Source organism: Pipistrellus hanaki (assembly GCF_964339955.1).
Source record: "Pipistrellus hanaki genome assembly, chromosome: 4".
Lineage (NCBI taxonomy): Eukaryota > Metazoa > Chordata > Mammalia > Chiroptera > Vespertilionidae > Pipistrellus > Pipistrellus hanaki.
The window spans coordinates 90,189,732-90,208,934 of NC_140506.1; the positions used below are offsets into that span (position 1 = coordinate 90,189,732).

Genomic DNA, 19,203 nt, shown 5'->3' on the forward strand with positions numbered 1-19,203 from the left:
CCACGCCCTCGGAGCTCCGCCTCTGCCGCCCGGATCCCACCCTCTGCCCCCAGGACCCCAACCCCAATGATTCTTCAGCAGCCCCTGGAGCGTGGCTCCCCGAGACGGGCCCAACGCGACTCGGGGCTGCCTCGAAGCCTGAACGCGAGGTGTGTATGGGGGCCCTGGGTGGGCCCGGCCCAGGGGCGCGAGAGCTTTGGCCCGGGGCTCAGGGCTTGTCTGCAAGATGACACAGTGGGACAAATCAGCAGGTCTCAGGCATGGAGACTTCCAGAGAGTGGGGGTGACTTAGGCGTCAGCTGAGATAGGGGCTGGGGGATTCCTGGCCGGCGTCCCAGGCTCAGGCTGGCAGATCTTGGGAATGGGGCCAAGAGGGTGGGGTGCACCTAGCTCTCTTTTCTCCCTAGCTCCCCTCTCCGAGGAGCTGTGCCCATGAGCACCAAACGGCGCCTGAAGGAGGAGCAGTGAGTCTGGGGACAGGGAGGGACTCCCAGCAAGACCTCTGTCAACTCAGGCCCCCATCGTCCCACCTCCCCTCTGAACATCCCAGCTGACCTGCCTCCTGGTCTCTCTCCCCAGGGAGCCCCTGCGCAAGCAGTTCCTGTCCGAGGAGAACATGGCCACCCACTTCTCCCAGCTCAGCCTGCATAACGACCACCCTTACTGCAGCCCCCCACTGGCATTCTCCCCAGCTCTGCCCCGACTCAGGTAAGTACCGTCCACGAGCTGCTGACTGGGCCTTCTGGACGGTCACACCTCCTGGGACCAATCCCCGGGCCTTGCCTCATCCTGCTATTTTTAGCTTCTGGCCACCCTCTTGGCTCCTTAGAAGGTAGAGGCCGCCCAGGAGCCCCGGGGGACCTGAACCCGGTAGGAGGCGGCTCTGCCACGCCATCCTCAGCCCTAACTGTCGTTTCCTCTCCCAGGAGCCCTTGCTCTGAACTGCTTCTCTGGCGCTACCCTGGAAACCTGATCCCCGAGGCGCTGCGGCTGCTGAGGCTGGGGGACACGCCTGCCTCCCGCTACCCGGCGCCCCCAGCTGGGGAAACAATGGAGCCCTGAGTGCGGCAGGCAGGATACCTGCCCACGCTCCTTCTCCCCCACAACAGGGGGATCAACACCCTCGTGAAGGGAACAGCTGCCCTGCTTTTCCTCCAGACCAGGCCTTTGAGCATCAGAGGAAGACAGAGCCTGGGGCCGGAGGGACAGGAGCTTGAAAAGGGAAGGCATTCTCCCCGGTTCCCCAGGAGAAATGAATGAATAAAGATTGCTGAGCAGACGATGGCTTCAGTCTGGAACCTGGGGCCTTGGGGAAGAGAGGGCAAGACGGGGGCACCAGATGCTTCAGTTTCTCCTCAAGATCCTCCCTGGAAAACGGTCCCGGTCTGGCCAGGTCCTGGCAGGCTGGGCTCAGGCATTGAGAATGTGTGAGTCAGAGCCTCACCCCCGCCCCCGAGGCTGACTCACCCCTCCCTCCGGCTCAGGCTGGGGAATCATGCCACTCTCCAATCCATTTAAAGTTAAAGATTCTTTTATTAATAAATTCTCCCGCCCCTCCAAACTCTCTACCCAAAATAAATATCTCCCCTCCTTTGAGGGTTGGTGGGGGCAGTGTCTCAAGGCCAGCCCCCCTAGAGGGCCAGCCCCCTAGTGTTAGGAACAGGTCCCTAACCGCCCAGGCTAAGACCCCAGTGCTGGAATCTCAGCACACAGGAGCGGGTGGGACCCGGTGTTCGGTCTGTGCCTCACTTCAGCCTGACCCCCAAGCCACGGGGATGGGGACCTTTGTGCAAATGTTGCAGTTCCTAGTGTCAGCCATGTGGTGTGTGAGCCAGCCGGGGTCTCCTTTTCTGTCCTGGAGCCAGAGACAGGGCAGTCCGATGCCTTGGAGGTTCCTCTGAAGCCTGGATCCAGGCCTCAGATAAGTGATTCACCTGTCCCCCATCCCTGCACGCCCGTGACGGGAGCAGCGTGGCTCTGGTCTGGGAGGCAGGGGCTGGCTCCACATGAATGAATGACGAGTGGGCACAGTCTCCTGGTGACCAGGAGAGCTCATTGTCACTGGATCAGCGCTGCGCCAGGACAGCCCTCCCCGCCGGTCTCCTCGATGGGGGCTGCAAGATAAGAGGGGTCATCAAGAGCTGGGAAACGTTGAGGAGTGATGAGGGGATGGGGGGGGGGCCCAAGGAGGACAGGGCACACTTACTGGTAAACTTCTCTCTCCTGCGGCACCGTCTCCAGACCAGGAAGCCAGAAAGCAGCCCCAGCACAAGGGCCAGGCTCAGGGCACCCCCCAAGATGGGCCACAACAGGCCAAAGGAGGCCGAAGGAGCCCCAGCACCTGCAGCAGGACTCAGAGTCAGACCTCACCCCTATCCCGACTAGCCCCACCCCCTAGATCTGAGCCTCAAGTCTTCCCCCTACCCGGACTGGAGCCCCCTCCCCATTCACCTCCCACGTTAATTCCCCAGATCTAAAGCCACCTGCTCCCCTCCCTCTCCTATTCTGGGGTCGCCCCGGCCCCGCCCCCCACTCACATCCCCGGCAGAAGTCGCTGTGCGGCTTGGCTGGACATGACTCGCAGTTCATGCACTTGTCGAGGTCGTCGCTCCAGGAGCTGCCGCGCGAGCAGGGAGTGGTGCCTGGGGAAGGGGATCAGAGGCTGGGGGCGGGGTGCGGCTATTCTGGGGGCTGAGGTCTGGGTCGGCCGGCTCGTATAACGTGAGTCACCGGCGCCCGCTTCCCACATTCCTCACAGGTGACCGCACCGCCCGACGGGGGCCCGGCAGCGCGGGTCGGGCAGGAGGCTGGGGGGGGGGGGGTGTCAGGTCCCTCCTACCCCCCCTCCGCCGGCGGCGGCGAGTGACTCATTCCTGGGCACTGGGCCCGACCCCGGTCCCTCCCCCCCACATAGCTGGGCACTGAAGTCACCGGATGGAACGGGGCACCCCACATGGTATGGGGGACACAGACCCCCGTGTCTCTCGACACCCCACCCGGACCCCGGGTCCCTGGGGCTGGACAGGCCCGGTACTGACCAGGCTGGGGGCCTGCCCCGTTACCGTATGAGACATCCCGCCCTCAAACTTTCCCCACTTCCGAGTCCCGTTGGCCGGGCAGGAAACTGAGGCCGGGCTGGGAAGGGGCTCGGAGCGGGATGGGACCTCCCCTGGCCGGGGAGGCGGCGTCTGGAAACTGCCTGACCCCGATCCCGTGTCCCCCCCCCGTTCTGCCCGCTCCTCTACTTCCCCAAGCCGGCTCCCGCATCCCCGGTGCGGGTTCCCGGTCCTCCCGCCCTCCCCAGCCCCGGCCCCAGCCCGGCCCCAGCCCCGGCCCCAGGCCCGGCGTGGCGCCCGCGTACCTGACAGCGGCTCCGCGGCCGCCGCGCACAGCAGCGCCAGCCCCAGCGCCAGCGCCAGCGGCCGCGGCACAGCGCGCAGCCGGGCGGGACTCATCGTGGCGTCCGCGGCCGCTACGGTCTGAGCGCGCCGCTCGCCGCCGCCGGGACAGACAGCCTCAGCCGGTCCCGCCCCCGCCTTCCGGGGCGGAGCCCCGCCCCCGCGGCCCGCCCCGCCCCGCCCCGCCCCGCCGGCCCGCTACCCTCCGCCGGAGCGCTAACCGCCCGCCGCTGGGACAGGCCGAGATGTGTGTGTGATGGGGGTCGGGGGACGGAGAATCCGACCTGAGACCACCCACCCCAGCTCTAAGGACGGCATAAGAACAATAATGCTAATGTGTCCTTTGGTTTATTTTTATTTTCAAATACATTTTATTGATTTTTTTCAGAGGAAGGGAGAGGGATAGAGAGTTAGAAACATCCATGAGAGAGAGAGTCATCGATCAGCTGCCCCCTGCACCCCCCCCTGCACCCCCCCCCCAGGGATGTGCCCGCAACCAAGGTGCATGCCCTTGACCGGAATCGAACCTGGGACCTTTCGGTCCGCAGGCGGACGCTCTATCCACTGAGCCAAACCGGTTTCAGTGTGTCCTTTGATTTTTATCTTAAGACATAATTACCCAGTAACATGTGGGCTTGTCTCCATTTTGCAGAGCGTGAAACTGAGGCTGGGGAAGGTGGAGGAGCCGAGGCCCAGTCCTGTTTGGCTGCACGCCCTGCGCCCTGACTCACGGGGGCCCCACGGCAGCCCCCGAGGTCCCCTCGCCCGGCCAGGTGCGGGCGCAGCAGGGACGAAGTTTGAATTCTTGCCCCCCCGCGGTCCGGCCCGGGGTCTCTGCCCCTCCCCGGGGTCTCTGCCCCTCCCCGGGGTCTCTGCCCCTCCCCGGGGCGGCCCGGTGACGTCACCGCCCCTTTAAGACCCCCGCCTCCGCCCCGGCCCCGCACTCGCGGCTCCTCGGACCTGGCAGCGCCGCCTTCCAGGTGAGCCGGGCGGTGCTGCGCTGCGGAGGGATGGATGGGGGAGGAGGTGGGTGCCTCGAGGGGCCCGGCGCAGGGTGCGGGCGGCATGGAGAGCCTGGACTGACCTTCTGGCGAGCCGCCGGCGGGGCCAGGTCGGGCCCTTGGGCGGCTCGAACGTGGCCAAACGCCCCTCCCCGCTTCCCCTGGGACAAAGGCACCGAAACCCGCGCCCCTCCCCCACCTGCCGCGCCGCCGCCCCTCCCCCGCACCTGGAGGGACCCCGGGCCGCGCCGCCTTTCACTCTCCCGCGCGCGGCTCCCGGGAAGGCGGGGGGCTGAGGGCACCCACTTCGGAGCCGGACTCCGGGGAGGGGGGTCGGGGGCGCTAAGGAGCGTCCTCGGACCAAATCGAGCCGATAGCCTGTGAAGAGGGAACGGAGTGCAGGGCAGAGGAGAGGCGCCAGGTGCCTGGGCTGAAGTGGCCGGGGCCGGGACAGGTAGACCCGGGACTGAAAGAGGGCTGGCCCACCCCATCCCGCCTCCCCCACCCCCAGCTCTTCAGCTCCGGCCTAGCAGGTGCAAATGAAAGTGAGTGGAGGGTCTGCTCTCTGGTCACACTGCTGGGCTGGTGCTGGGCTTAGGGCCATGCCGTGGCCCGGAACCTCTGGACGTTGCAGAGCCATAACAAAGCCCTGCACAGAACTGACCTGGATAGAGACCTGCAACACGAAATGACATGTGAGGGGCGGCAGGCAGAGGGGCTGCTGTGGAGGAGCTGGTTCACTCCATAGACCCCAAGGGTTTTAGCTCCTTTCAGAGAAGTTGTGTCTTGAGAGGATTGCGTTATGGGAAAGAACACACAAGAAAAAATGTCCCCTACCTTGGCAGTGTGCTCTATGGCCCCAAAGGGAGGGCAGAAGAGTGGGACCCAGGGAGACAGCCAGTGGCCTTAGGGATGGAAGTGCTTTTGAATGAGAATCCAACAACCCCCCCCAAAAAAAAAAAAAATCTCTCCGGCCCCTCCAGGGACTGGCTGAGGCTGTGCTGGGGCAGGCCAGGTGGGGACTGGTGGGCCACACGGCACAGAAGAAGATCTTTAAGATCAAGCTGGTAACCACCTGCCTGAGGTATCAGACCCTGTCGGACTCTTCTGCTGGGTGGTGGGAAGAAGGTTGGATCGCTCATCTTGATGGATCGCTCTAAGAGTGAAACCCAATCGCCAGAGCCAGCCTTCCATCTGTGCTCCCTGCGGAAACACCTGCAAACTTTGCCGTCACTTCATCCCCTCTTGTCACTTTGCTGTTTGATCAAATGTACCCATAGCGGCTGAGGCTTTATATTATCTTTCTTTTCTACTCAAAACAGACCATCACATCACTAGGGGGAAAGAAATATATGCTGAGGCATTAATGCTCATTTTGGCCATGAGAAAATGAGGCTGGGGACGAGACATGGCACCCCACTCCCAAGGCTTATTTATGCTCTTGGTGCTCTGTGTGGCCGTGGCACGTGGCCTGGGGAGTAGCACTCACTGGAAATGAGGGATCCTGGCCAGCGGGTCTCAGCATTGCTCTGTTCTGTCCCCAGGGAAGCTCCTTTCAACCTCCGCCTCGTCATGGCCTCCGCTGGTCTGCAGATCCTGGGCATCGTCCTGACGCTGCTGGGCTGGGTGAACGCCCTGGTGTCCTGCGCCCTGCCCCTGTGGAAGGTGACCGCCTTCATCGGCAGCAGCATCGTGGTGGCCCAGGTGATGTGGGAGGGGCTGTGGATGTCCTGCGTGGTGCAGAGCACCGGCCAGATGCAGTGCAAGGTGTACGACTCGATGCTGGCGCTGCCCCAGGACCTGCAGGCCGCCCGCGCCCTCTGCGTGGTCACCCTCCTCACCACCCTGCTGGGCCTGCTGGTCTACCTCGGCGGGGCCAAGTGCACCACCTGCGTGGAGGACAAGGACTCCAAGGCCCGCCTGGTGCTCGCCTCTGGGATCATCTTCGTCATCTCGGGGGTCCTGACCCTGATCCCCATCTGCTGGACGGCCCACGCCATCATCCAGGACTTCTACAACCCCCTGGTGGCCGAGCCCCAGAAGCGGGAGCTGGGGGCCTCCCTCTACCTGGGCTGGGCGGCTTCTGGGCTTCTGTTGCTGGGCGGGGGGCTTCTGTGCTACACCTGCCCCGCTGGGGGGTCCCGGGGCTCCAGCCATTACCTGGCCCGATACTCGGCGTCTGCCCCTCGAGCCATCTCTCAGGGGCCCTCTGAATACCCCGCCAAGAATTATGTCTGATGGTCAGGAGGACGGGGCTCCCTTGACCCCTGAGCTGGAGTCGTCAGGGTGCATGACCGTTTCTGGGTTGCTTTTATCTTGTTTTTCCTTTTTATTGGGCAAGGGGGTGTTTGTTTGTTTTTAAGCCACTCGTTAAGCACCAAACCAAGAAGAAATTCAGTCTCTCACCTGGGCTGTGCTGCTGGCATTCCTCACCTTTGGATGATGAGACCAAGGAGGCAACCCTTCAGAGTGCCTCCATCTTCCTCCACCTTGGACATCCCCATCTTGGAGGCCAGCCTGGAGCAGTGACCCCCGGGGGAAGGCTGTGTGCTGGCAGGGTGCTTTGTGACAGCAAGGTGCCCTGAGAGTCTGTCCCCCAGGGTTCCTGCTGTGGTGGGGCAGGGCTTGCAGGGATAAGCCCGCCTTGTCGGTCAGGCCTCTGTGACCTGGAGCTTTGAGCCTCAGGCGCCCTTGAGAAGACCAGGTGATACTTACCCCGAACCACCTACCTCCGAGGATTCTGACCTCCGGCTCTTCCGTCCTTGTCTCAGAGTTGCTTCCCAACCACCCTGTAGCCCCCTCACCCTCTCTCACATGCAGGCCCTGCACACTTCTGCCCCTCGAGCCGTCTCTCAGTGTGCACCCACACGCTAGTTTTTACTAAATAAAGAGTGTTTTGTTTTGTTACTTGCCGTTGGGGTTGCTGGGGGCTGTTGAGTTCCAGCCGGAGTGAGGTGAACGTGAGTGGCTCCCCTGTTGCTCACCGGCCTAGCCCAGCCTTCGGTTACCCGCTCAGCCGACCCGGAGCGGACCTTGGCCTGACAGCCCGGCCACCTGGTCTCCCCGCCCAATCACAGGTCAAGGCAGCAGAGGCACAAATACTCTTTATTCTGGGATCCGGTGGGGTGGGGGCAGGGAGTGGGCTGGGCCCTGCTGGCTTGGAGGAGATTGGCTTCTCCCAGAGGGCCTGGCCTGGGTCTCTGAATGGAGGTGGTGGCCAGACTGGAGGGGACCGGCTCCAGGGCCTGCAGAGCATAATCCTCTCCTTGTTTGAGCCTCGGAGCACTGCCCTTTGGGGGAGGCCCAGGTCCCAGGGGCAGGGGAGGCCTCAGGAAGGGGAGGAGAGCCAACCGAGGTCCAGGAAGCAGAAGAAAGCAACTGGTTGGGGAAGTTGGGGGGCCCGGAGGTGGGGACCCCATGGAGGAGGGTCTGGGTTCAGCCAAGCCACCTGAGACGAGCCCAGCAGCCAAGCCTGGCTGGAACTCCTAGAAGGCAGTTTTTCTTTCATCTGGGGAAGAGGTGAGGGTAAAAGGCAGGGCTTGGAGACGGCATCCAGCACGAAGTCCAGGCTCCGAGCAGCGGGCCTCTGGAGCCGCCTCACACGTAGTCCCTCTTGTCCATCCCGGAGGTGCCGGAGCGCGAGGGGATGGAGTAGCCCAGCCGCGGCCCCCGGGGCCGGTCGATCTGGGGCGGGGGGCACGAGCAGCAGAGGAGGCCCCCGCCCAGCATGAGCAGGGCAGCTGCCGCCCAGCCCAGGTAGAGGGAGGCCCCCAGCTCCCGCTTGAGGGCCTCGGCCACCAGGGGGTTGTAGAAGTCCTGGATGATGGCGTGGGCCGTCCAGCAGATGGGGATGAGGACCAGGATGCCCGAGAGGAGGAGGATGACCCCGGCGGTGAGCACAATCCGGGCTTTCGCGCCCTCGTCCTCCACGCAGGTGGTGCACTGGGCTCCGGTGATGGCCACCAGCAGGCCGAGCAGGGAGAGCAGGAGGGCGACGACGCAGAGGGCGCGGGCGGCCTGCAGGTCTTGGGGCAGCGCCAGCATCGAGTCGTACACCTTGCACTGCAGCTGGCCGGTGCTCTGCACCACGCAGGACATCCACAGCCCCTCCCACATCACCTGGGCCACCACGATGCTGTTGCCGATGAAGGCGGTCACCTTCCACAGGGGCAGGGCGCAGGACACCAGGGTCCCCAGCCAGCCCAGCACGGCCAGCGTCATGCCCAGGAGCTCCAGGCCCGCTGAAGCCATCTGCCCCCTCGGTTAGGTCTCGGCCCTGGTGGCCCGGTTCACGGAGGGTGCGTCCGACGCTGCCAAAGCAGGGGTCTCGGTGCCGTCGGGAACGGGCCGTCGGTGTCCTCGGCCGAGACAGTCAGTCCTCACATCTGTGAGCCTCTCGCAAGGCGCCTCCTCGCTCTGTGCCCCTCGCAGGTGTGTCCCTGGTCTCCAACACACACAATCGCACAGTCCTTCCCGCTCCGGTGAGTGGCTGGTGTCCCCTCGAGGTGCCTGCTGCCCCCCTGCCACTCTGCAGACGCGTTCCCGCCCCTGCCTGTCGGACCAGCTCCGCGGAACCTCCCCTCGGACCCACCTTCAGGCTGGGGAGAGCCTCATCCCTCCGGCTGGCGCAGGATCGAGTACGGGGAGCAGCCGTGCAGCCTGCCCAGGGCACCCGGGGACTGCGCTCCTGGCCACGGACACGGGGTTTTAAGGCCGCGGCAGGGGAGGAGCAACCAGACCGAGACTGGGAGGCTGTGCTGCGGGAGGAGGCGGGGGCTGGGCGGGTGTGTGTGTGTGTGTGTGTGTGTGTGTGTGTGTGTGTGAAGGTGTGGAGGGGAGGGGGGAAGAGCGTACCATGACCGGGAAGAAACGGGAGGAAAGAAGAACATCCATGCCCGCGGGAACCAGAGACAAAGCCACGGTGAGCACTGGCCTGGTCGCTCACTCGGTTAGAGTGCCCTCCGCATATGCCATCCCCGGTCAGGCTACACACAAGAATCAACCGATGAATGCATGAGTAAGTGGAACCACAGATCTCTCTCTGGAAGAAGAAGAAAGGGAGAAGGAAAGAATGGTGAGACGCAGGGAGAAGACAGGGAGCTCCAAATCTAACAGTTGGCTCAGAAGTGGGAGAGTTGGGGGCTCAGCCCCCAGGCACCCCCTCCCTCGCCTCATTTCTTGATGATGCAAAGGCACCCCAGCTTTTCCAGTATCGAGAACCCCCTCTCGCCCCTCCCCTGCGCTAGGAGGTAGGACTCTCCGGAATTCGATCTGCCTCCTGCCTCAGCCCAGCGGCCCTGGCGGCTCCCGGGGGAGGGGCCCCGCCCGCACCGTCTCCCAGGCGACAGGTGCCTGGCGCCCAGCTCAGGTGGCATCGTCCCGGCAACGGCCTAGAAAACCACCCCCCTCGCTCCTACCTCAGCCCAGGTGTGCCCTCCCGCCCCCTCCACTGAAACCGGGGGCCCAGCTGCAGTCTCCGGAGCCGGGCATAAAGGGCCCGTTGTGGGAGCGAGCAGGGGAGGAGCGCGCCGGCCGGAGTGAGGAGAGGAGCAGGGACAGGAGCACTGGGCGAGGTGACGCCCAGGACCCTCTCATGCCCAGGGGAGGTGAGTGATGATCTGGATGAGATACCACAAGAAAGGCCACAGGGGTCAGGCCCAGGTGACTCAGCTTTCTTTGAACCCTGCCTCGTCATCCTCAAGAAAGACGTTCTTGATAGAAACATCAATGATGGGGCCGAAACCGGTTAGAGCATCGGCCTGCGGACTGAAGGGTCCCGGGTTCGATTCCAGTCAAGGGCAGGTACCTTGGTTGCGGGCACATCCCCAGTAGGAGGTGTGCAGGAGGCAGCTGATCAATGATTCTCTTTCATCAATGTTTCTGACTCTCTATCCCTCTCTCTTTCTCTCTTTAAAAAATCAATAAAACATATATACTGGGGATCCAGCCCACAGCCCAGGTCTGTGCCCTGACGGGAAATCAAACCGTGACCTCCTGGTTCATCCTCGTGATTCCTGGGTTGACACTCACCACTGAGTAACACCAGCCTGGCTGGAGGTAAATTAAAAATCACACACACAAAATACACAATAGCTCAACCCACTATTTTTGCTGGCAAAGGAAAGACAAAAGAAAAAAATTATAGCTCTTTACCTACAAATACCATATGTTAGTATTTTTTAAAATATATTTTTATTGATTTCTGAAAGGAGAAAAAAGCACCAATGATGAAAGAAAATCATTGATTGGCTGGCTCCTGCATGCCCACAACAAGGGCATGTGTCCTTGACCAGAATCAAACCCAGGACCCTTCAGTCCGAAGGTCGATGCTTTAGGGGTGTCGAACTCAATCAGAGAAGGGGCCAAAATCTAAAATCCAGCCTAAATCGCGGGCCGAATGGTTTACTGAACAGTCATAAACTGACAATGTCATAAACTGACAGCGGAGTGCAGTGATGACAGCGCGGTGCGGGCCACATTGCAAGGCCTGGCGGGCTGGATTTGGCCCGCGGGCCTTGTGTTTGACACATGTGCTTTAGCCACTGAGCCAAACCGGCTAGGGCTGTTAGTATTTCTTTAAGCACGGTCAAATGATTTTTATATTAGTATCTCTCATAATGTGTTATCTAGATTGGTGACATGAAGAACAAACCAGTACAAAAGCTGTGATATATTGTCTTTCTAGATTTTATGGGAGTCGTGAGACCAGCTCTGTAGCACAAAGGGTACCATTATATGTCCACAAATAAACCAAAATATTGGTGTACAATTGATATTTGACAAGGATGCCAAGATCTTTTAATAAAAAAAGAAAAGTCTCTTCAACAGATGGTGCTGAGAAAACTGGAGAACCACATGCAAAGGAATGAAGTTGGAACCCTATCTAACTCCATCTACAAAAATGAACTCAGGATGGACCAACAACCTAAATGTAAGGGGTAAAACTATAACTTTCAGAAGAAAATATGGAGATAAATCTTAATGAATTCAAATTTGGCAATGGATGTGCAGAGCCCTGGCTCTCCCGTGTGGAGGGCAGCCTGGGAGCCACACAGACCCCGGCTCAAACCCTGCCCACCCCACCAGACAGATCTTGGAAAGTCAAGGTCCTTAATCTCCTTGGGTCAAAGAGCCCTTTGAGAACCTCCTGAACTCTCCTAAGCCCCTCCCTGGGTGCTAAGAATTGAGAATTATTGTGTGAAGGAGGGGGAAGGGAGGGGGTCTGATGAAAATTCCAACTTCCCAACATGGCTGTGAGGACTCTCAAAGGCAGCCCTCCCCGGGGAGCCTCTCGCCTCCGGAGGCCGGAGGCCTGGCCCCCTGGGAGGAAGTGCCCTCCTGGCACCCAGAGGGCTGGGCGTACCCCCCTCACACCCGGTCACCGCACACTCTGCAGCCCTGGGGGAGGGGAGGGCGCGAGGTGCTTCCCGTCTGCTCAGTGGGGCTCTATTTATAAATAATTATTTTAAAATTTTTCAATATATTTTATTGATTTTTTTTTTTTTTGCAGAGAGGAAGAGAGAGGATAGAGTTAGAAACATCGAGGAGAGAGAAACATCGATCAGCTGCCTCTTGCACACCCCTACTGGGGATGTGCCCGCAACCAGGGTACATGCCCCTGACCGGAATCAAACCTGGGACCTTTCAGTCCGCAGACCAACGCTCTATCCACTGAGCCAAACCAGTTTCGGCTTATTTTAAATTTTTAAAGTTCGTTTTAGAGACAGGAAGAGAGAAACATCTACCCCTGTTCCTCCCATTCACGCCTCATTGGCGACTCCTGTCTGCGCTCTGACCAGATATCAAACCCAAAACCCTGGCCCATCCGGACGGCGCTCCAACCCACTGAGCCACCCATCTGAATGATTCTGATTTCAGATCGGTGCGTTGCTCTTTAGGATATTTTAAGAGAGGTTCATACTTTCATCAGATTTTGCAAAGGGATGGTTGACCCCCAAAAAACTTAAGAACCTCTAAAATGGGGAGACTGAGGCTAGAGCTAATCGGTGGGTCTGCAAGTGAGCCGCTGTGGATGGTGTTAGGTCGAGGCAGGGGGGAAGCCCGGAGTCGATGCAAGCATCTGCAAGGTGGGTGGTGACAAAGACAGCTGGCTACTAGCGCCTTCCTAGGGCCTTCCTAGAACCCTGGCCCAGGCAGGAATCCCACCCCTCTCATGCCCTCCTCCCTCCCCTCCCTGAACAGCTGGATAAAAGAAGCACCTGTGCCGCCTTTCGGCGCGAACTGCCCTGGCCCACCCTCGGACCAGCGAGCTTCCCGGGAGCGCAGATTAAAACCTCCCCCTTTAATCGCCTGGACTCCGTGTCTTGCTTCTGCGCTGCAAACCTCTCAGCTGGAACCTTACAGCTGGGGCTTCTCTAAGCCTGGTACCTGCCTGGTGCCTCCCCTCAGGGCCTGGTGCCACCCACAGGGCCATGGGGAAGTGCTGTCCAGTAAGTGGGGCTGGCTCCTGATGCCTGAGAACCGGGAGGGGAGTGCTGACGAGAGCAGGCTGTGATGGACACGGGGACTCCTGTGGGTGTGTCCAGCATCCTAGGCCTCACAGTGCATGGAGAGGGGGCCTCTGAGGAGAAAGGCAAATAGGAGGAGGCTGAGCAGGCTCCCTCTAGGGTGCCTGCAGGGCTGCCAGGAATCCAGCCCCACAGGTTTGGGCAGGTGTCAGGTGGACTCACCAGCAGGGGTCTCTGGAGGGGCCCACTGACCTGCCCACAGGCCTCCATCTGGGCCGCCAGCCTGCCTCCTGCCTTGACCATAAGGTGACACTCGTCCTGATTGGCCTGGGGCGTTCTGGTGTGAGACTGAGTCCTGCGTCCTGGGGAAGCAGGGACAGCTGGTCAGCCTTGCTGCCAGGGCCCACCAGTTCCACGGGCGGCTCTCAATCCTTAAGGTTCCCCGGGCTGGTTTGGTTCAATGGATAGAGCATCAGCCTGCAGACTCAAGGGTCCCAGGTTCGATTCCGGTCAAGGGCATATACCTTGGTGGTGGGCACATCCCCAGTGGGGGGGGGGGGGGTGCAGGCTAGCTGATTGATGTTTCTCTCTAATCAATGTTTCTAACTCTCTTGTCTTCTCTCTTCCTCTCTGTAAAAAAAATCAGTATATATATATATATATATATATATATATATATATATATATATATATATATATTTTTTTTTTTTTTTTTTTTTTTTAAAGAGCATGTGCACTGGTTGCAGGCTTGGTCCCCAGTAGGGGGCGTGCAGGAGGCAGCCAATCAATAGTTCTCTCTTGTCATTGATGTTTCTCTCTCCCTCTCCCTTCCTCTCTGAAATCAATAAAAATATATTAAAAACAAACAAACCCTTACCGTTGTCCCGGGCCGTGTGTGGGGCTGCCCACTGCGGGTAATGGTAGTGCCCCAAGAAGGCAATAAGAGGACCCTAATTTTTTCTAGATATTAGTTTTTTGGCTTCAAATCTCTACGCTCAAGCAGGGGGAGACCCCACACTGCGAAGGACTGGCCAGCCACATGGGAGCTGGGTGCTCAGAAGATACAGAAAGCCCCGCCTCCAGAGACAGCCCCGCCGGAGGTACCTCCACCAGCCCGGCCGCTGCGGCCTCCTTCCCGGACACGCCCATTCCCTCTGCGATAAGGCCCGCCCGGAGGGAGAGGAAAAGTGGGAAAATTTGTCGCGGAACTGGAGAGACCGGCAGGGGGTGGGTGTGGCCGAGGACAGGTTCCTAGGGCTCCCAGACTAGAATGCATTTCCCCGCCCTGAGGCCTCCTGGGATAGAGGCCAGGAGGCCCGCCCAACCCCTCTCTCAGGTCCCGACCCACCGGGATTTGGTTGGATCTGGAAACTGAAGGGTTAAAGTTGGAGCCTGAAGCAGGAACGGTGATGGGGCCGGAATGCCAGTGAGACGGAGACTCCCGCCCGCCGAGGCCTAGCATTTCACTGGCACGTTAACACTTCCTCTGGAATCCCTGCCCCCAGCCGCCTTCGCCCTGGGAACGGGGATAGAACTTGCCCCGCCAGAGGGAGGAACCTCAGGAGGTGGCCTTGCCCTGTGCCCCCCTGCAGGAGGGACAGACCTGGACCCGGGCTTTGTTCTCCTTGGGAGGGCGCAGGGCTGGGCAGGCTCCGGAGGGCAGAGAACACAGAGCCCCATCTTCTAGCCCACTCTTTTTAAAGTTCATTTTATTTGTCCTCACCTGAGAATATGCTGTTGATTGATTTTAAAAAGGGGAAATATCGATGTGAGAGACACTTATTCTTCGATTGCTTCCCATATGCACCCCAACCGACTGGGGATTGAACCTGAACTCCGTTATGTGTCCTGATTGGGAATCGAATCTGTTTTCTAAGATTTAAAAAAAATACATTTTATTGATTTTTTTTACAGAGAGTAAGGGAGAGGGATAGAAAGTTAGAAACATCGATCAGCTGCCTCTTGCAAACCCCCCACTGGGGATGTGCCTGCAACCAGGGTACATGCCCTTGACCAGGACCCTTGAATCCGCAAGCCGACGCTCTATCTACTGAGCCAAACCGGTTTTGGCTATCTATCTCACTCTTATGGGGGACCTTTGGGCAGATGATAATGGAGAATCGGTGATTACCATGGACACCACGGTGCTGGCAGTGATCTGGGGGTGGGCTTAGACACCACATAGAGGCCCTGATATTATAATTAGAAAAGCAGGTCCAGGTTTCTGAACCAAAAGGTGTGGCTCAAACTTTGAGGTCCCATAAGGATTCTCCCAGTGTGGCTAGGTGATTGGAGCGGTGGCCGGGGCCCTGAAGGATCTTGGGTTCAATTCCCGCTTAAGGGCACGGAACTGGGTTGCAGGTTCCATCAGGCTGGGGGGGGGCGGGGAGGCAATCAATGTGTTTCTCTTCCATCCGATGTTCTCCCTCTCCCTCTCCCTGCCTTCCACTCTTTCTAAAAATCAACGGGGAAGAATCATCCTCCGGTGAGGAATATATGCATTTTAAGGAATTCTCACTGGTTTCACACCCCCATTTTACAGACATGGAAACAAGCTAAGGAAATGTGGCCTATGTGTATGTGAGTGAAACATCACAAGCCTGACGCAACCCCAGACCCTGAGAACTGGCTTCAGAGCAGGCTCCTTGCCCAGCACAGAGGGAATGCTGGGTAAGCTGGGCCTCCTGGTGCTTCTCTTGAGGGCAGCCCAGCAGGACAGCCCCATGGCTGAACCTCACAGCCAGCGTCAGCTACCCTCTCCTTCCCCCGCTTCCTGTGCCCCGAAGCCTCTGCAGAGTCACACCTGGATCTGAAACCACCCTCCACCTGGCTCACTTCCCGCGTCTGTGTACGGGATGCGGAGAGCACCTGTGTTTGCTCACCCCTGGCAGCCGGCCTCTCCCTGGGCTCTGGGTCAGACCCGGGGTCAGCCCCACCCTCGGATTCACTGGACGAGACACAGCTACCCTAAGCTCAGGAGCCTCCTGGCTGTAAAAGGAGGGAGAAGACTGCCCTCCTCACCTCCGGAGCCACCAGGACATTTGCCCAGGCCTCCAGCTCCGCCTACGCCTCGGGGATCGCTACAGGCGTTATTTTGTCAAGAGCGTAATGGGGGTTCCACTTGTAAACGTGGGCAGACTCCGTTAATTGGGCAGCAATGGACTTTATTATCAGTTGCAATTGTCAGCTTTCGACCAGCAGCAGTTGTCCAGCTGGAGTTTTGAGGGTGGGGTTGCCTTCTGGAAAGATACACAGGATCTTGACCTTCCTGGTTACCGCCTGATCCTTAGCTGAGAGGAGAGGGAGAGGACAGGGCTTAGAGAGGGTGAGGAAGCAGCAGGCCAGCAGGAGCGAGAACTCGGCCATAATCCGGCAAAGGGGAAAGACCGGTCATTCTGTGTTCTTCCTGGCCCAGCGAGAGCTTCATCAAGGTCCCAGTTCCTTAGGCTCCTGCCTGGGGCCTCGAAGGGCAGCCAGGGCTCCAGGTCAGTGAGGGGTGGAGCCGAAAACACAGTAAGGGCAGTTGGGAAGGCAGCTCAGGAGATGGGCCCCCCAAAGGGAAAAGGACACTGTATACCTAAATATCACTTTATTTGAAAAAAAGGTCTTTGCACGTGTCATTAGGTTAAGACCCGAAAGATGAGGTCATTCTGGACTTAGGGCGGGCCCCATATCCCATAAAAGGTGTCACTGAAAAAAAAAAAGAAAAAAAAAGCCCTAAATGGCTTGGCTCAATGGATAGAGCTTCAGCCTGAGGACGGAAGGGTCCTGGGTTCGATTCCGGTCAAGGGCATGTGCCTTGGTTGCGGGCACATCCCAGTGGGAAGTGTGCAGGAGGCAGCTGGCCGATGTTTCTGTCTCATCGAGGTTTCTAACTCTCTATCCCTCTCCCTTCCTCTCTGTGGAAAATCAATAAAATATTAATAATAATTGAAAAAAAGAGGGAGATTTGAAACACAGACACCGGGAAGAAGGCCGTGTAAAAATGGAGGCAGAGACTAGAGTGATTTAGTCACAAGCCAAGGAAGCCCAGGAGCCACCGGGAGCGGAGCGGGCCCAGGGAGGACCCTCCCGTGGAGCCTTGGCAGGGAGCACGGCCCCGGTTCTGTGCTTCTGGCGCCCAGACTGGGAAAGCATACATCTCTGCTGTTTTAAGGCGCCCAGCTTGTGGTGATTTGCCACCGCAGTCGCAGGAAACTCACGCTCTGCCTTTCTGCTGGTAGGTCCCAGGACCTCAGAGGTCCCCCAAGGTCAAGTTGGCTTCCCGATACTGCTCCTGAGTCGCTACAGAAGAGCCCATTGAGATAGGGTGTCTGCCTGGTTACCTGAGCCCGAGCTACCCGAGTAACAAAGAGAACTTTATTCGGAGTTGTAGCCCGCCCAGAAACTGGCAGGCTGGCCGGGGAGGGAGGGCAGGTGAAGAGGGGAAAGGACAGGGGCTTCCTCTCCTGACTCATCCTGGGAGCCTTCCTGCCCCGGGGGAGGACCTCACGGGCCTTGCTCCAGCGTCCAGTATCGACTGGCCGTCAGCACCGCTGTCTTCCTGGTGCAGCCAGGCCCTGGGGACCCGGGGACCTGTTTCAGCTGAAAGTATGACTTAAGATCTGGAAGGCAAGATCTGAGTTTCCCAGAAGCCATACACACCTAAGTAGAGGAAGGCCCTAACAGTGGCATCCAAACCCTCCATTTTGTCAAAGAAAACGAGGCAGAGCCCTTAGTAAGTCCTCTGATCTGTCTCTTGCTTCAACAGTTTGGACGGAACAGACCAGGGATGCCTCTTCCAGCCTCTGACCACCTTCCAACCTCTTTTCTTGTCACCACCTCAGGCTTCCTCAGCGACCAGACCAGCCAGCACCATTTTTTGCCTATTGCTGAACAGCCATGAGCTCCCATGGTCAGAATTATTCTACCGAGGTAAAGGCTGCAGCCAACCTGCGTCTGTGGGCCTCCCACACCTACCTCTCCCTGGGCTCTATTTCACCAGACAGTGTGGCTTTGAAGGGGTGGGCCTCCTCCCCTGAGTTGTGGGTTGGCCGAGGAGAAGAATATATATATTTTTAAATATATTTTATTGATTTTTTACAGAGAGGAAGGGAGAGGGATAGAGAGCTAGAAACATTGATGAGAGAGAAACATTGACCAGCTGCCTCCTGCACACCCCCTACCGGGGATGTGCCCGCAACCAATGCACATGCCCTTGACCAGAATCGAACCCGGGACCCTCCAGTCCGCAGACCGATGCTCTAACCACCGAGCCAAACCAGTTTCGGCTCAAGGGCGTCTTTAAAACAAACAAACAAACTAATGTTTTGTTGTTGTTCATCTTCACCCGAGGATATTTTTTCATTGATTTTTTTTTTTTTTTAAGAGAGGAAACATCAATGAAAGAGACACATCGATGGGTGGCCTCCTACACGGAATGAAGTCTACAACTCAGGTACATGGCCTTGACCAGGATCAAACCTGGGACCTTTTTTTTTGTTTGTTTGTTTGTTAATTCTCACCCGAGGATATTTTTCCTTTGATTTTCAGAATGGAAGGGAAGGGGGAGAGACAGAGAGAAACACTGGTATGAGAGAGACACATGGATTAGTTGCCTCTGGCACACACCCCAACCAAGGCCAGGGATCGAGCCTGCAACCAAGGTACATGCTCTTGACTCAGTCAAACCCGGGACCCTTCAGTACTTGAGCCTATGCTCTAGCCACTGAGCCAAACCGGCTAGGGTGAGAGGGTCTCTTAGAAGATGCAAAACCAGTACAGTTGCTGAGTTATCCTCTAGGAGGTGCTGAAGCCTTCCCAAGATGATGGGCCAAACTCGGGATGCCATGGGAGCCACCGTGGTTTTGGAGAACCCAAACCAAGCTCTTTGGATCTGCATGTCCTGCATTTTACCCGCACAGACCGCATCTCTGTGACTTCGAGGAGAACCACCTCCTGGATGAGGAGGTGGAACTCACCAAGATGGGCGACCACCTCTGACTCCACAGGCCGGCTGGCCCCCAGGCTGGGTTGAGGAAGTATCTCTTCAAAAGGCTCCCCCTCAAGCATCACTAGGAACTTTTGGGGCCCTCTGCATTCCCCTGGTGTCTTTTGCCTGAGCCATTCTCTGAAACCTCCAAGCATCCTTTTAACCACCCTGGATCCCTCTCCCATGCATTGGACCAAATGGAAACAAACAAACAAACAAAAAGCTTTTTGCAGCTAAAAAGAAAGAAAAAAAAATGAAACATTTTAAGTACCTTACTAAAGCATTTTAAACTTTTGTTTCATTCCTCAAACCACGTGCTGTGGGCGCCGAGACCCACTCGCCCTGATCCCCAGCCAGCTTATCAG

General features: G+C 58.4%; 4 protein-coding genes across 8 annotated transcripts; 2 read left to right on the forward strand and 2 right to left on the reverse strand.

Moving 5' to 3' along the window:
• The first annotated feature begins 17 nt into the window (after positions 1-17).
• Positions 18-1,279, forward strand: HCFC1R1 (host cell factor C1 regulator 1). Of its 2 annotated transcripts, XM_084882545.1 has the most exons (4): positions 30-149; positions 408-464; positions 580-708; positions 927-1,279. In XM_084882545.1, the coding sequence occupies exons 1-4, from the start codon at positions 67-69 to the stop codon at positions 1,060-1,062; spliced, it is 405 nt and encodes a 134-aa protein (XP_084738671.1). In that variant the 5' UTR covers positions 30-66; the 3' UTR covers positions 1,063-1,279. The 2 variants fall into 2 exon arrangements, with proteins under 2 accessions (XP_084738672.1, XP_084738671.1); XM_084882546.1 differs by lacking the exon at positions 408-464 and having other exon boundaries at positions 18-149.
• A 234-nt stretch (positions 1,280-1,513) lies between these two features.
• Positions 1,514-3,528, reverse strand: TNFRSF12A (TNF receptor superfamily member 12A). Of its 2 annotated transcripts, none has more exons than XM_084882543.1 (4): positions 3,362-3,528; positions 2,538-2,642; positions 2,207-2,341; positions 1,514-2,141 (listed from the first exon to the last, which is right to left on the reverse strand). In XM_084882543.1, exons 1-4 carry the CDS (start codon positions 3,453-3,455, stop codon positions 2,059-2,061), a joined length of 417 nt encoding a protein of 138 aa, XP_084738669.1. In that variant the 5' UTR covers positions 3,456-3,528; the 3' UTR covers positions 1,514-2,058. The 2 variants fall into 2 exon arrangements, with proteins under 2 accessions (XP_084738669.1, XP_084738670.1); XM_084882544.1 differs by having other exon boundaries at positions 1,514-2,114; positions 3,362-3,523.
• A 114-nt stretch (positions 3,529-3,642) lies between these two features.
• CLDN6 (claudin 6) lies at positions 3,643-7,341 on the forward strand. 2 transcript variants are annotated; one of them, XM_084882518.1, is made up of 3 exons: positions 3,870-3,899; positions 4,051-4,378; positions 5,944-7,341. In XM_084882518.1, the coding sequence occupies exon 3, from the start codon at positions 5,972-5,974 to the stop codon at positions 6,635-6,637; it is 666 nt and encodes a 221-aa protein (XP_084738644.1). In that variant the 5' UTR covers positions 3,870-3,899; positions 4,051-4,378; positions 5,944-5,971; the 3' UTR covers positions 6,638-7,341. The 2 variants fall into 2 exon arrangements, with proteins under 2 accessions (XP_084738643.1, XP_084738644.1); XM_084882517.1 differs by having other exon boundaries at positions 3,643-4,378.
• A 186-nt stretch (positions 7,342-7,527) lies between these two features.
• Positions 7,528-9,020, reverse strand: CLDN9 (claudin 9). 2 transcript variants are annotated; one of them, XM_084880668.1, is made up of 2 exons: positions 8,991-9,020; positions 7,528-8,838 (listed from the first exon to the last, which is right to left on the reverse strand). In XM_084880668.1, exon 2 carries the CDS (start codon positions 8,648-8,650, stop codon positions 7,997-7,999), a length of 654 nt encoding a protein of 217 aa, XP_084736794.1. In that variant the 5' UTR covers positions 8,651-8,838; positions 8,991-9,020; the 3' UTR covers positions 7,528-7,996. The 2 variants fall into 2 exon arrangements, with proteins under 2 accessions (XP_084736794.1, XP_084736793.1); XM_084880667.1 differs by having other exon boundaries at positions 7,528-8,843.
• Between the last annotated feature and the right edge of the window lie 10,183 nt (positions 9,021-19,203).

Coding starts and splice junctions, on each gene's coding strand:
- HCFC1R1 (XM_084882545.1), top strand. CDS start 67: ATGATTCTTCAGCAGCCCCTGGAGCGTGGCTCCCCGAGACGGGCCCAA. Junction 465..579: donor CGGCGCCTGAAGGAGGAGCA/GTGAGTCTGGGG, acceptor CTCTCTCCCCAG/GGAGCCCCTGCGCAAGCAGT. Junction 709..926: donor CCAGCTCTGCCCCGACTCAG/GTAAGTACCGTC, acceptor TTCCTCTCCCAG/GAGCCCTTGCTCTGAACTGC.
- TNFRSF12A (XM_084882543.1), bottom strand. CDS start 3,455: ATGAGTCCCGCCCGGCTGCGCGCTGTGCCGCGGCCGCTGGCGCTGGCG. Junction 2,643..3,361: donor GGCCGCGGAGCCGCTGTCAG/GTACGCGGGCGC, acceptor CCCCTTCCCCAG/GCACCACTCCCTGCTCGCGC. Junction 2,342..2,537: donor CAGCGACTTCTGCCGGGGAT/GTGAGTGGGGGG, acceptor GTCCTGCTGCAG/GTGCTGGGGCTCCTTCGGCC.
- CLDN6 (XM_084882517.1), top strand. CDS start 5,972: ATGGCCTCCGCTGGTCTGCAGATCCTGGGCATCGTCCTGACGCTGCTG.
- CLDN9 (XM_084880668.1), bottom strand. CDS start 8,650: ATGGCTTCAGCGGGCCTGGAGCTCCTGGGCATGACGCTGGCCGTGCTG.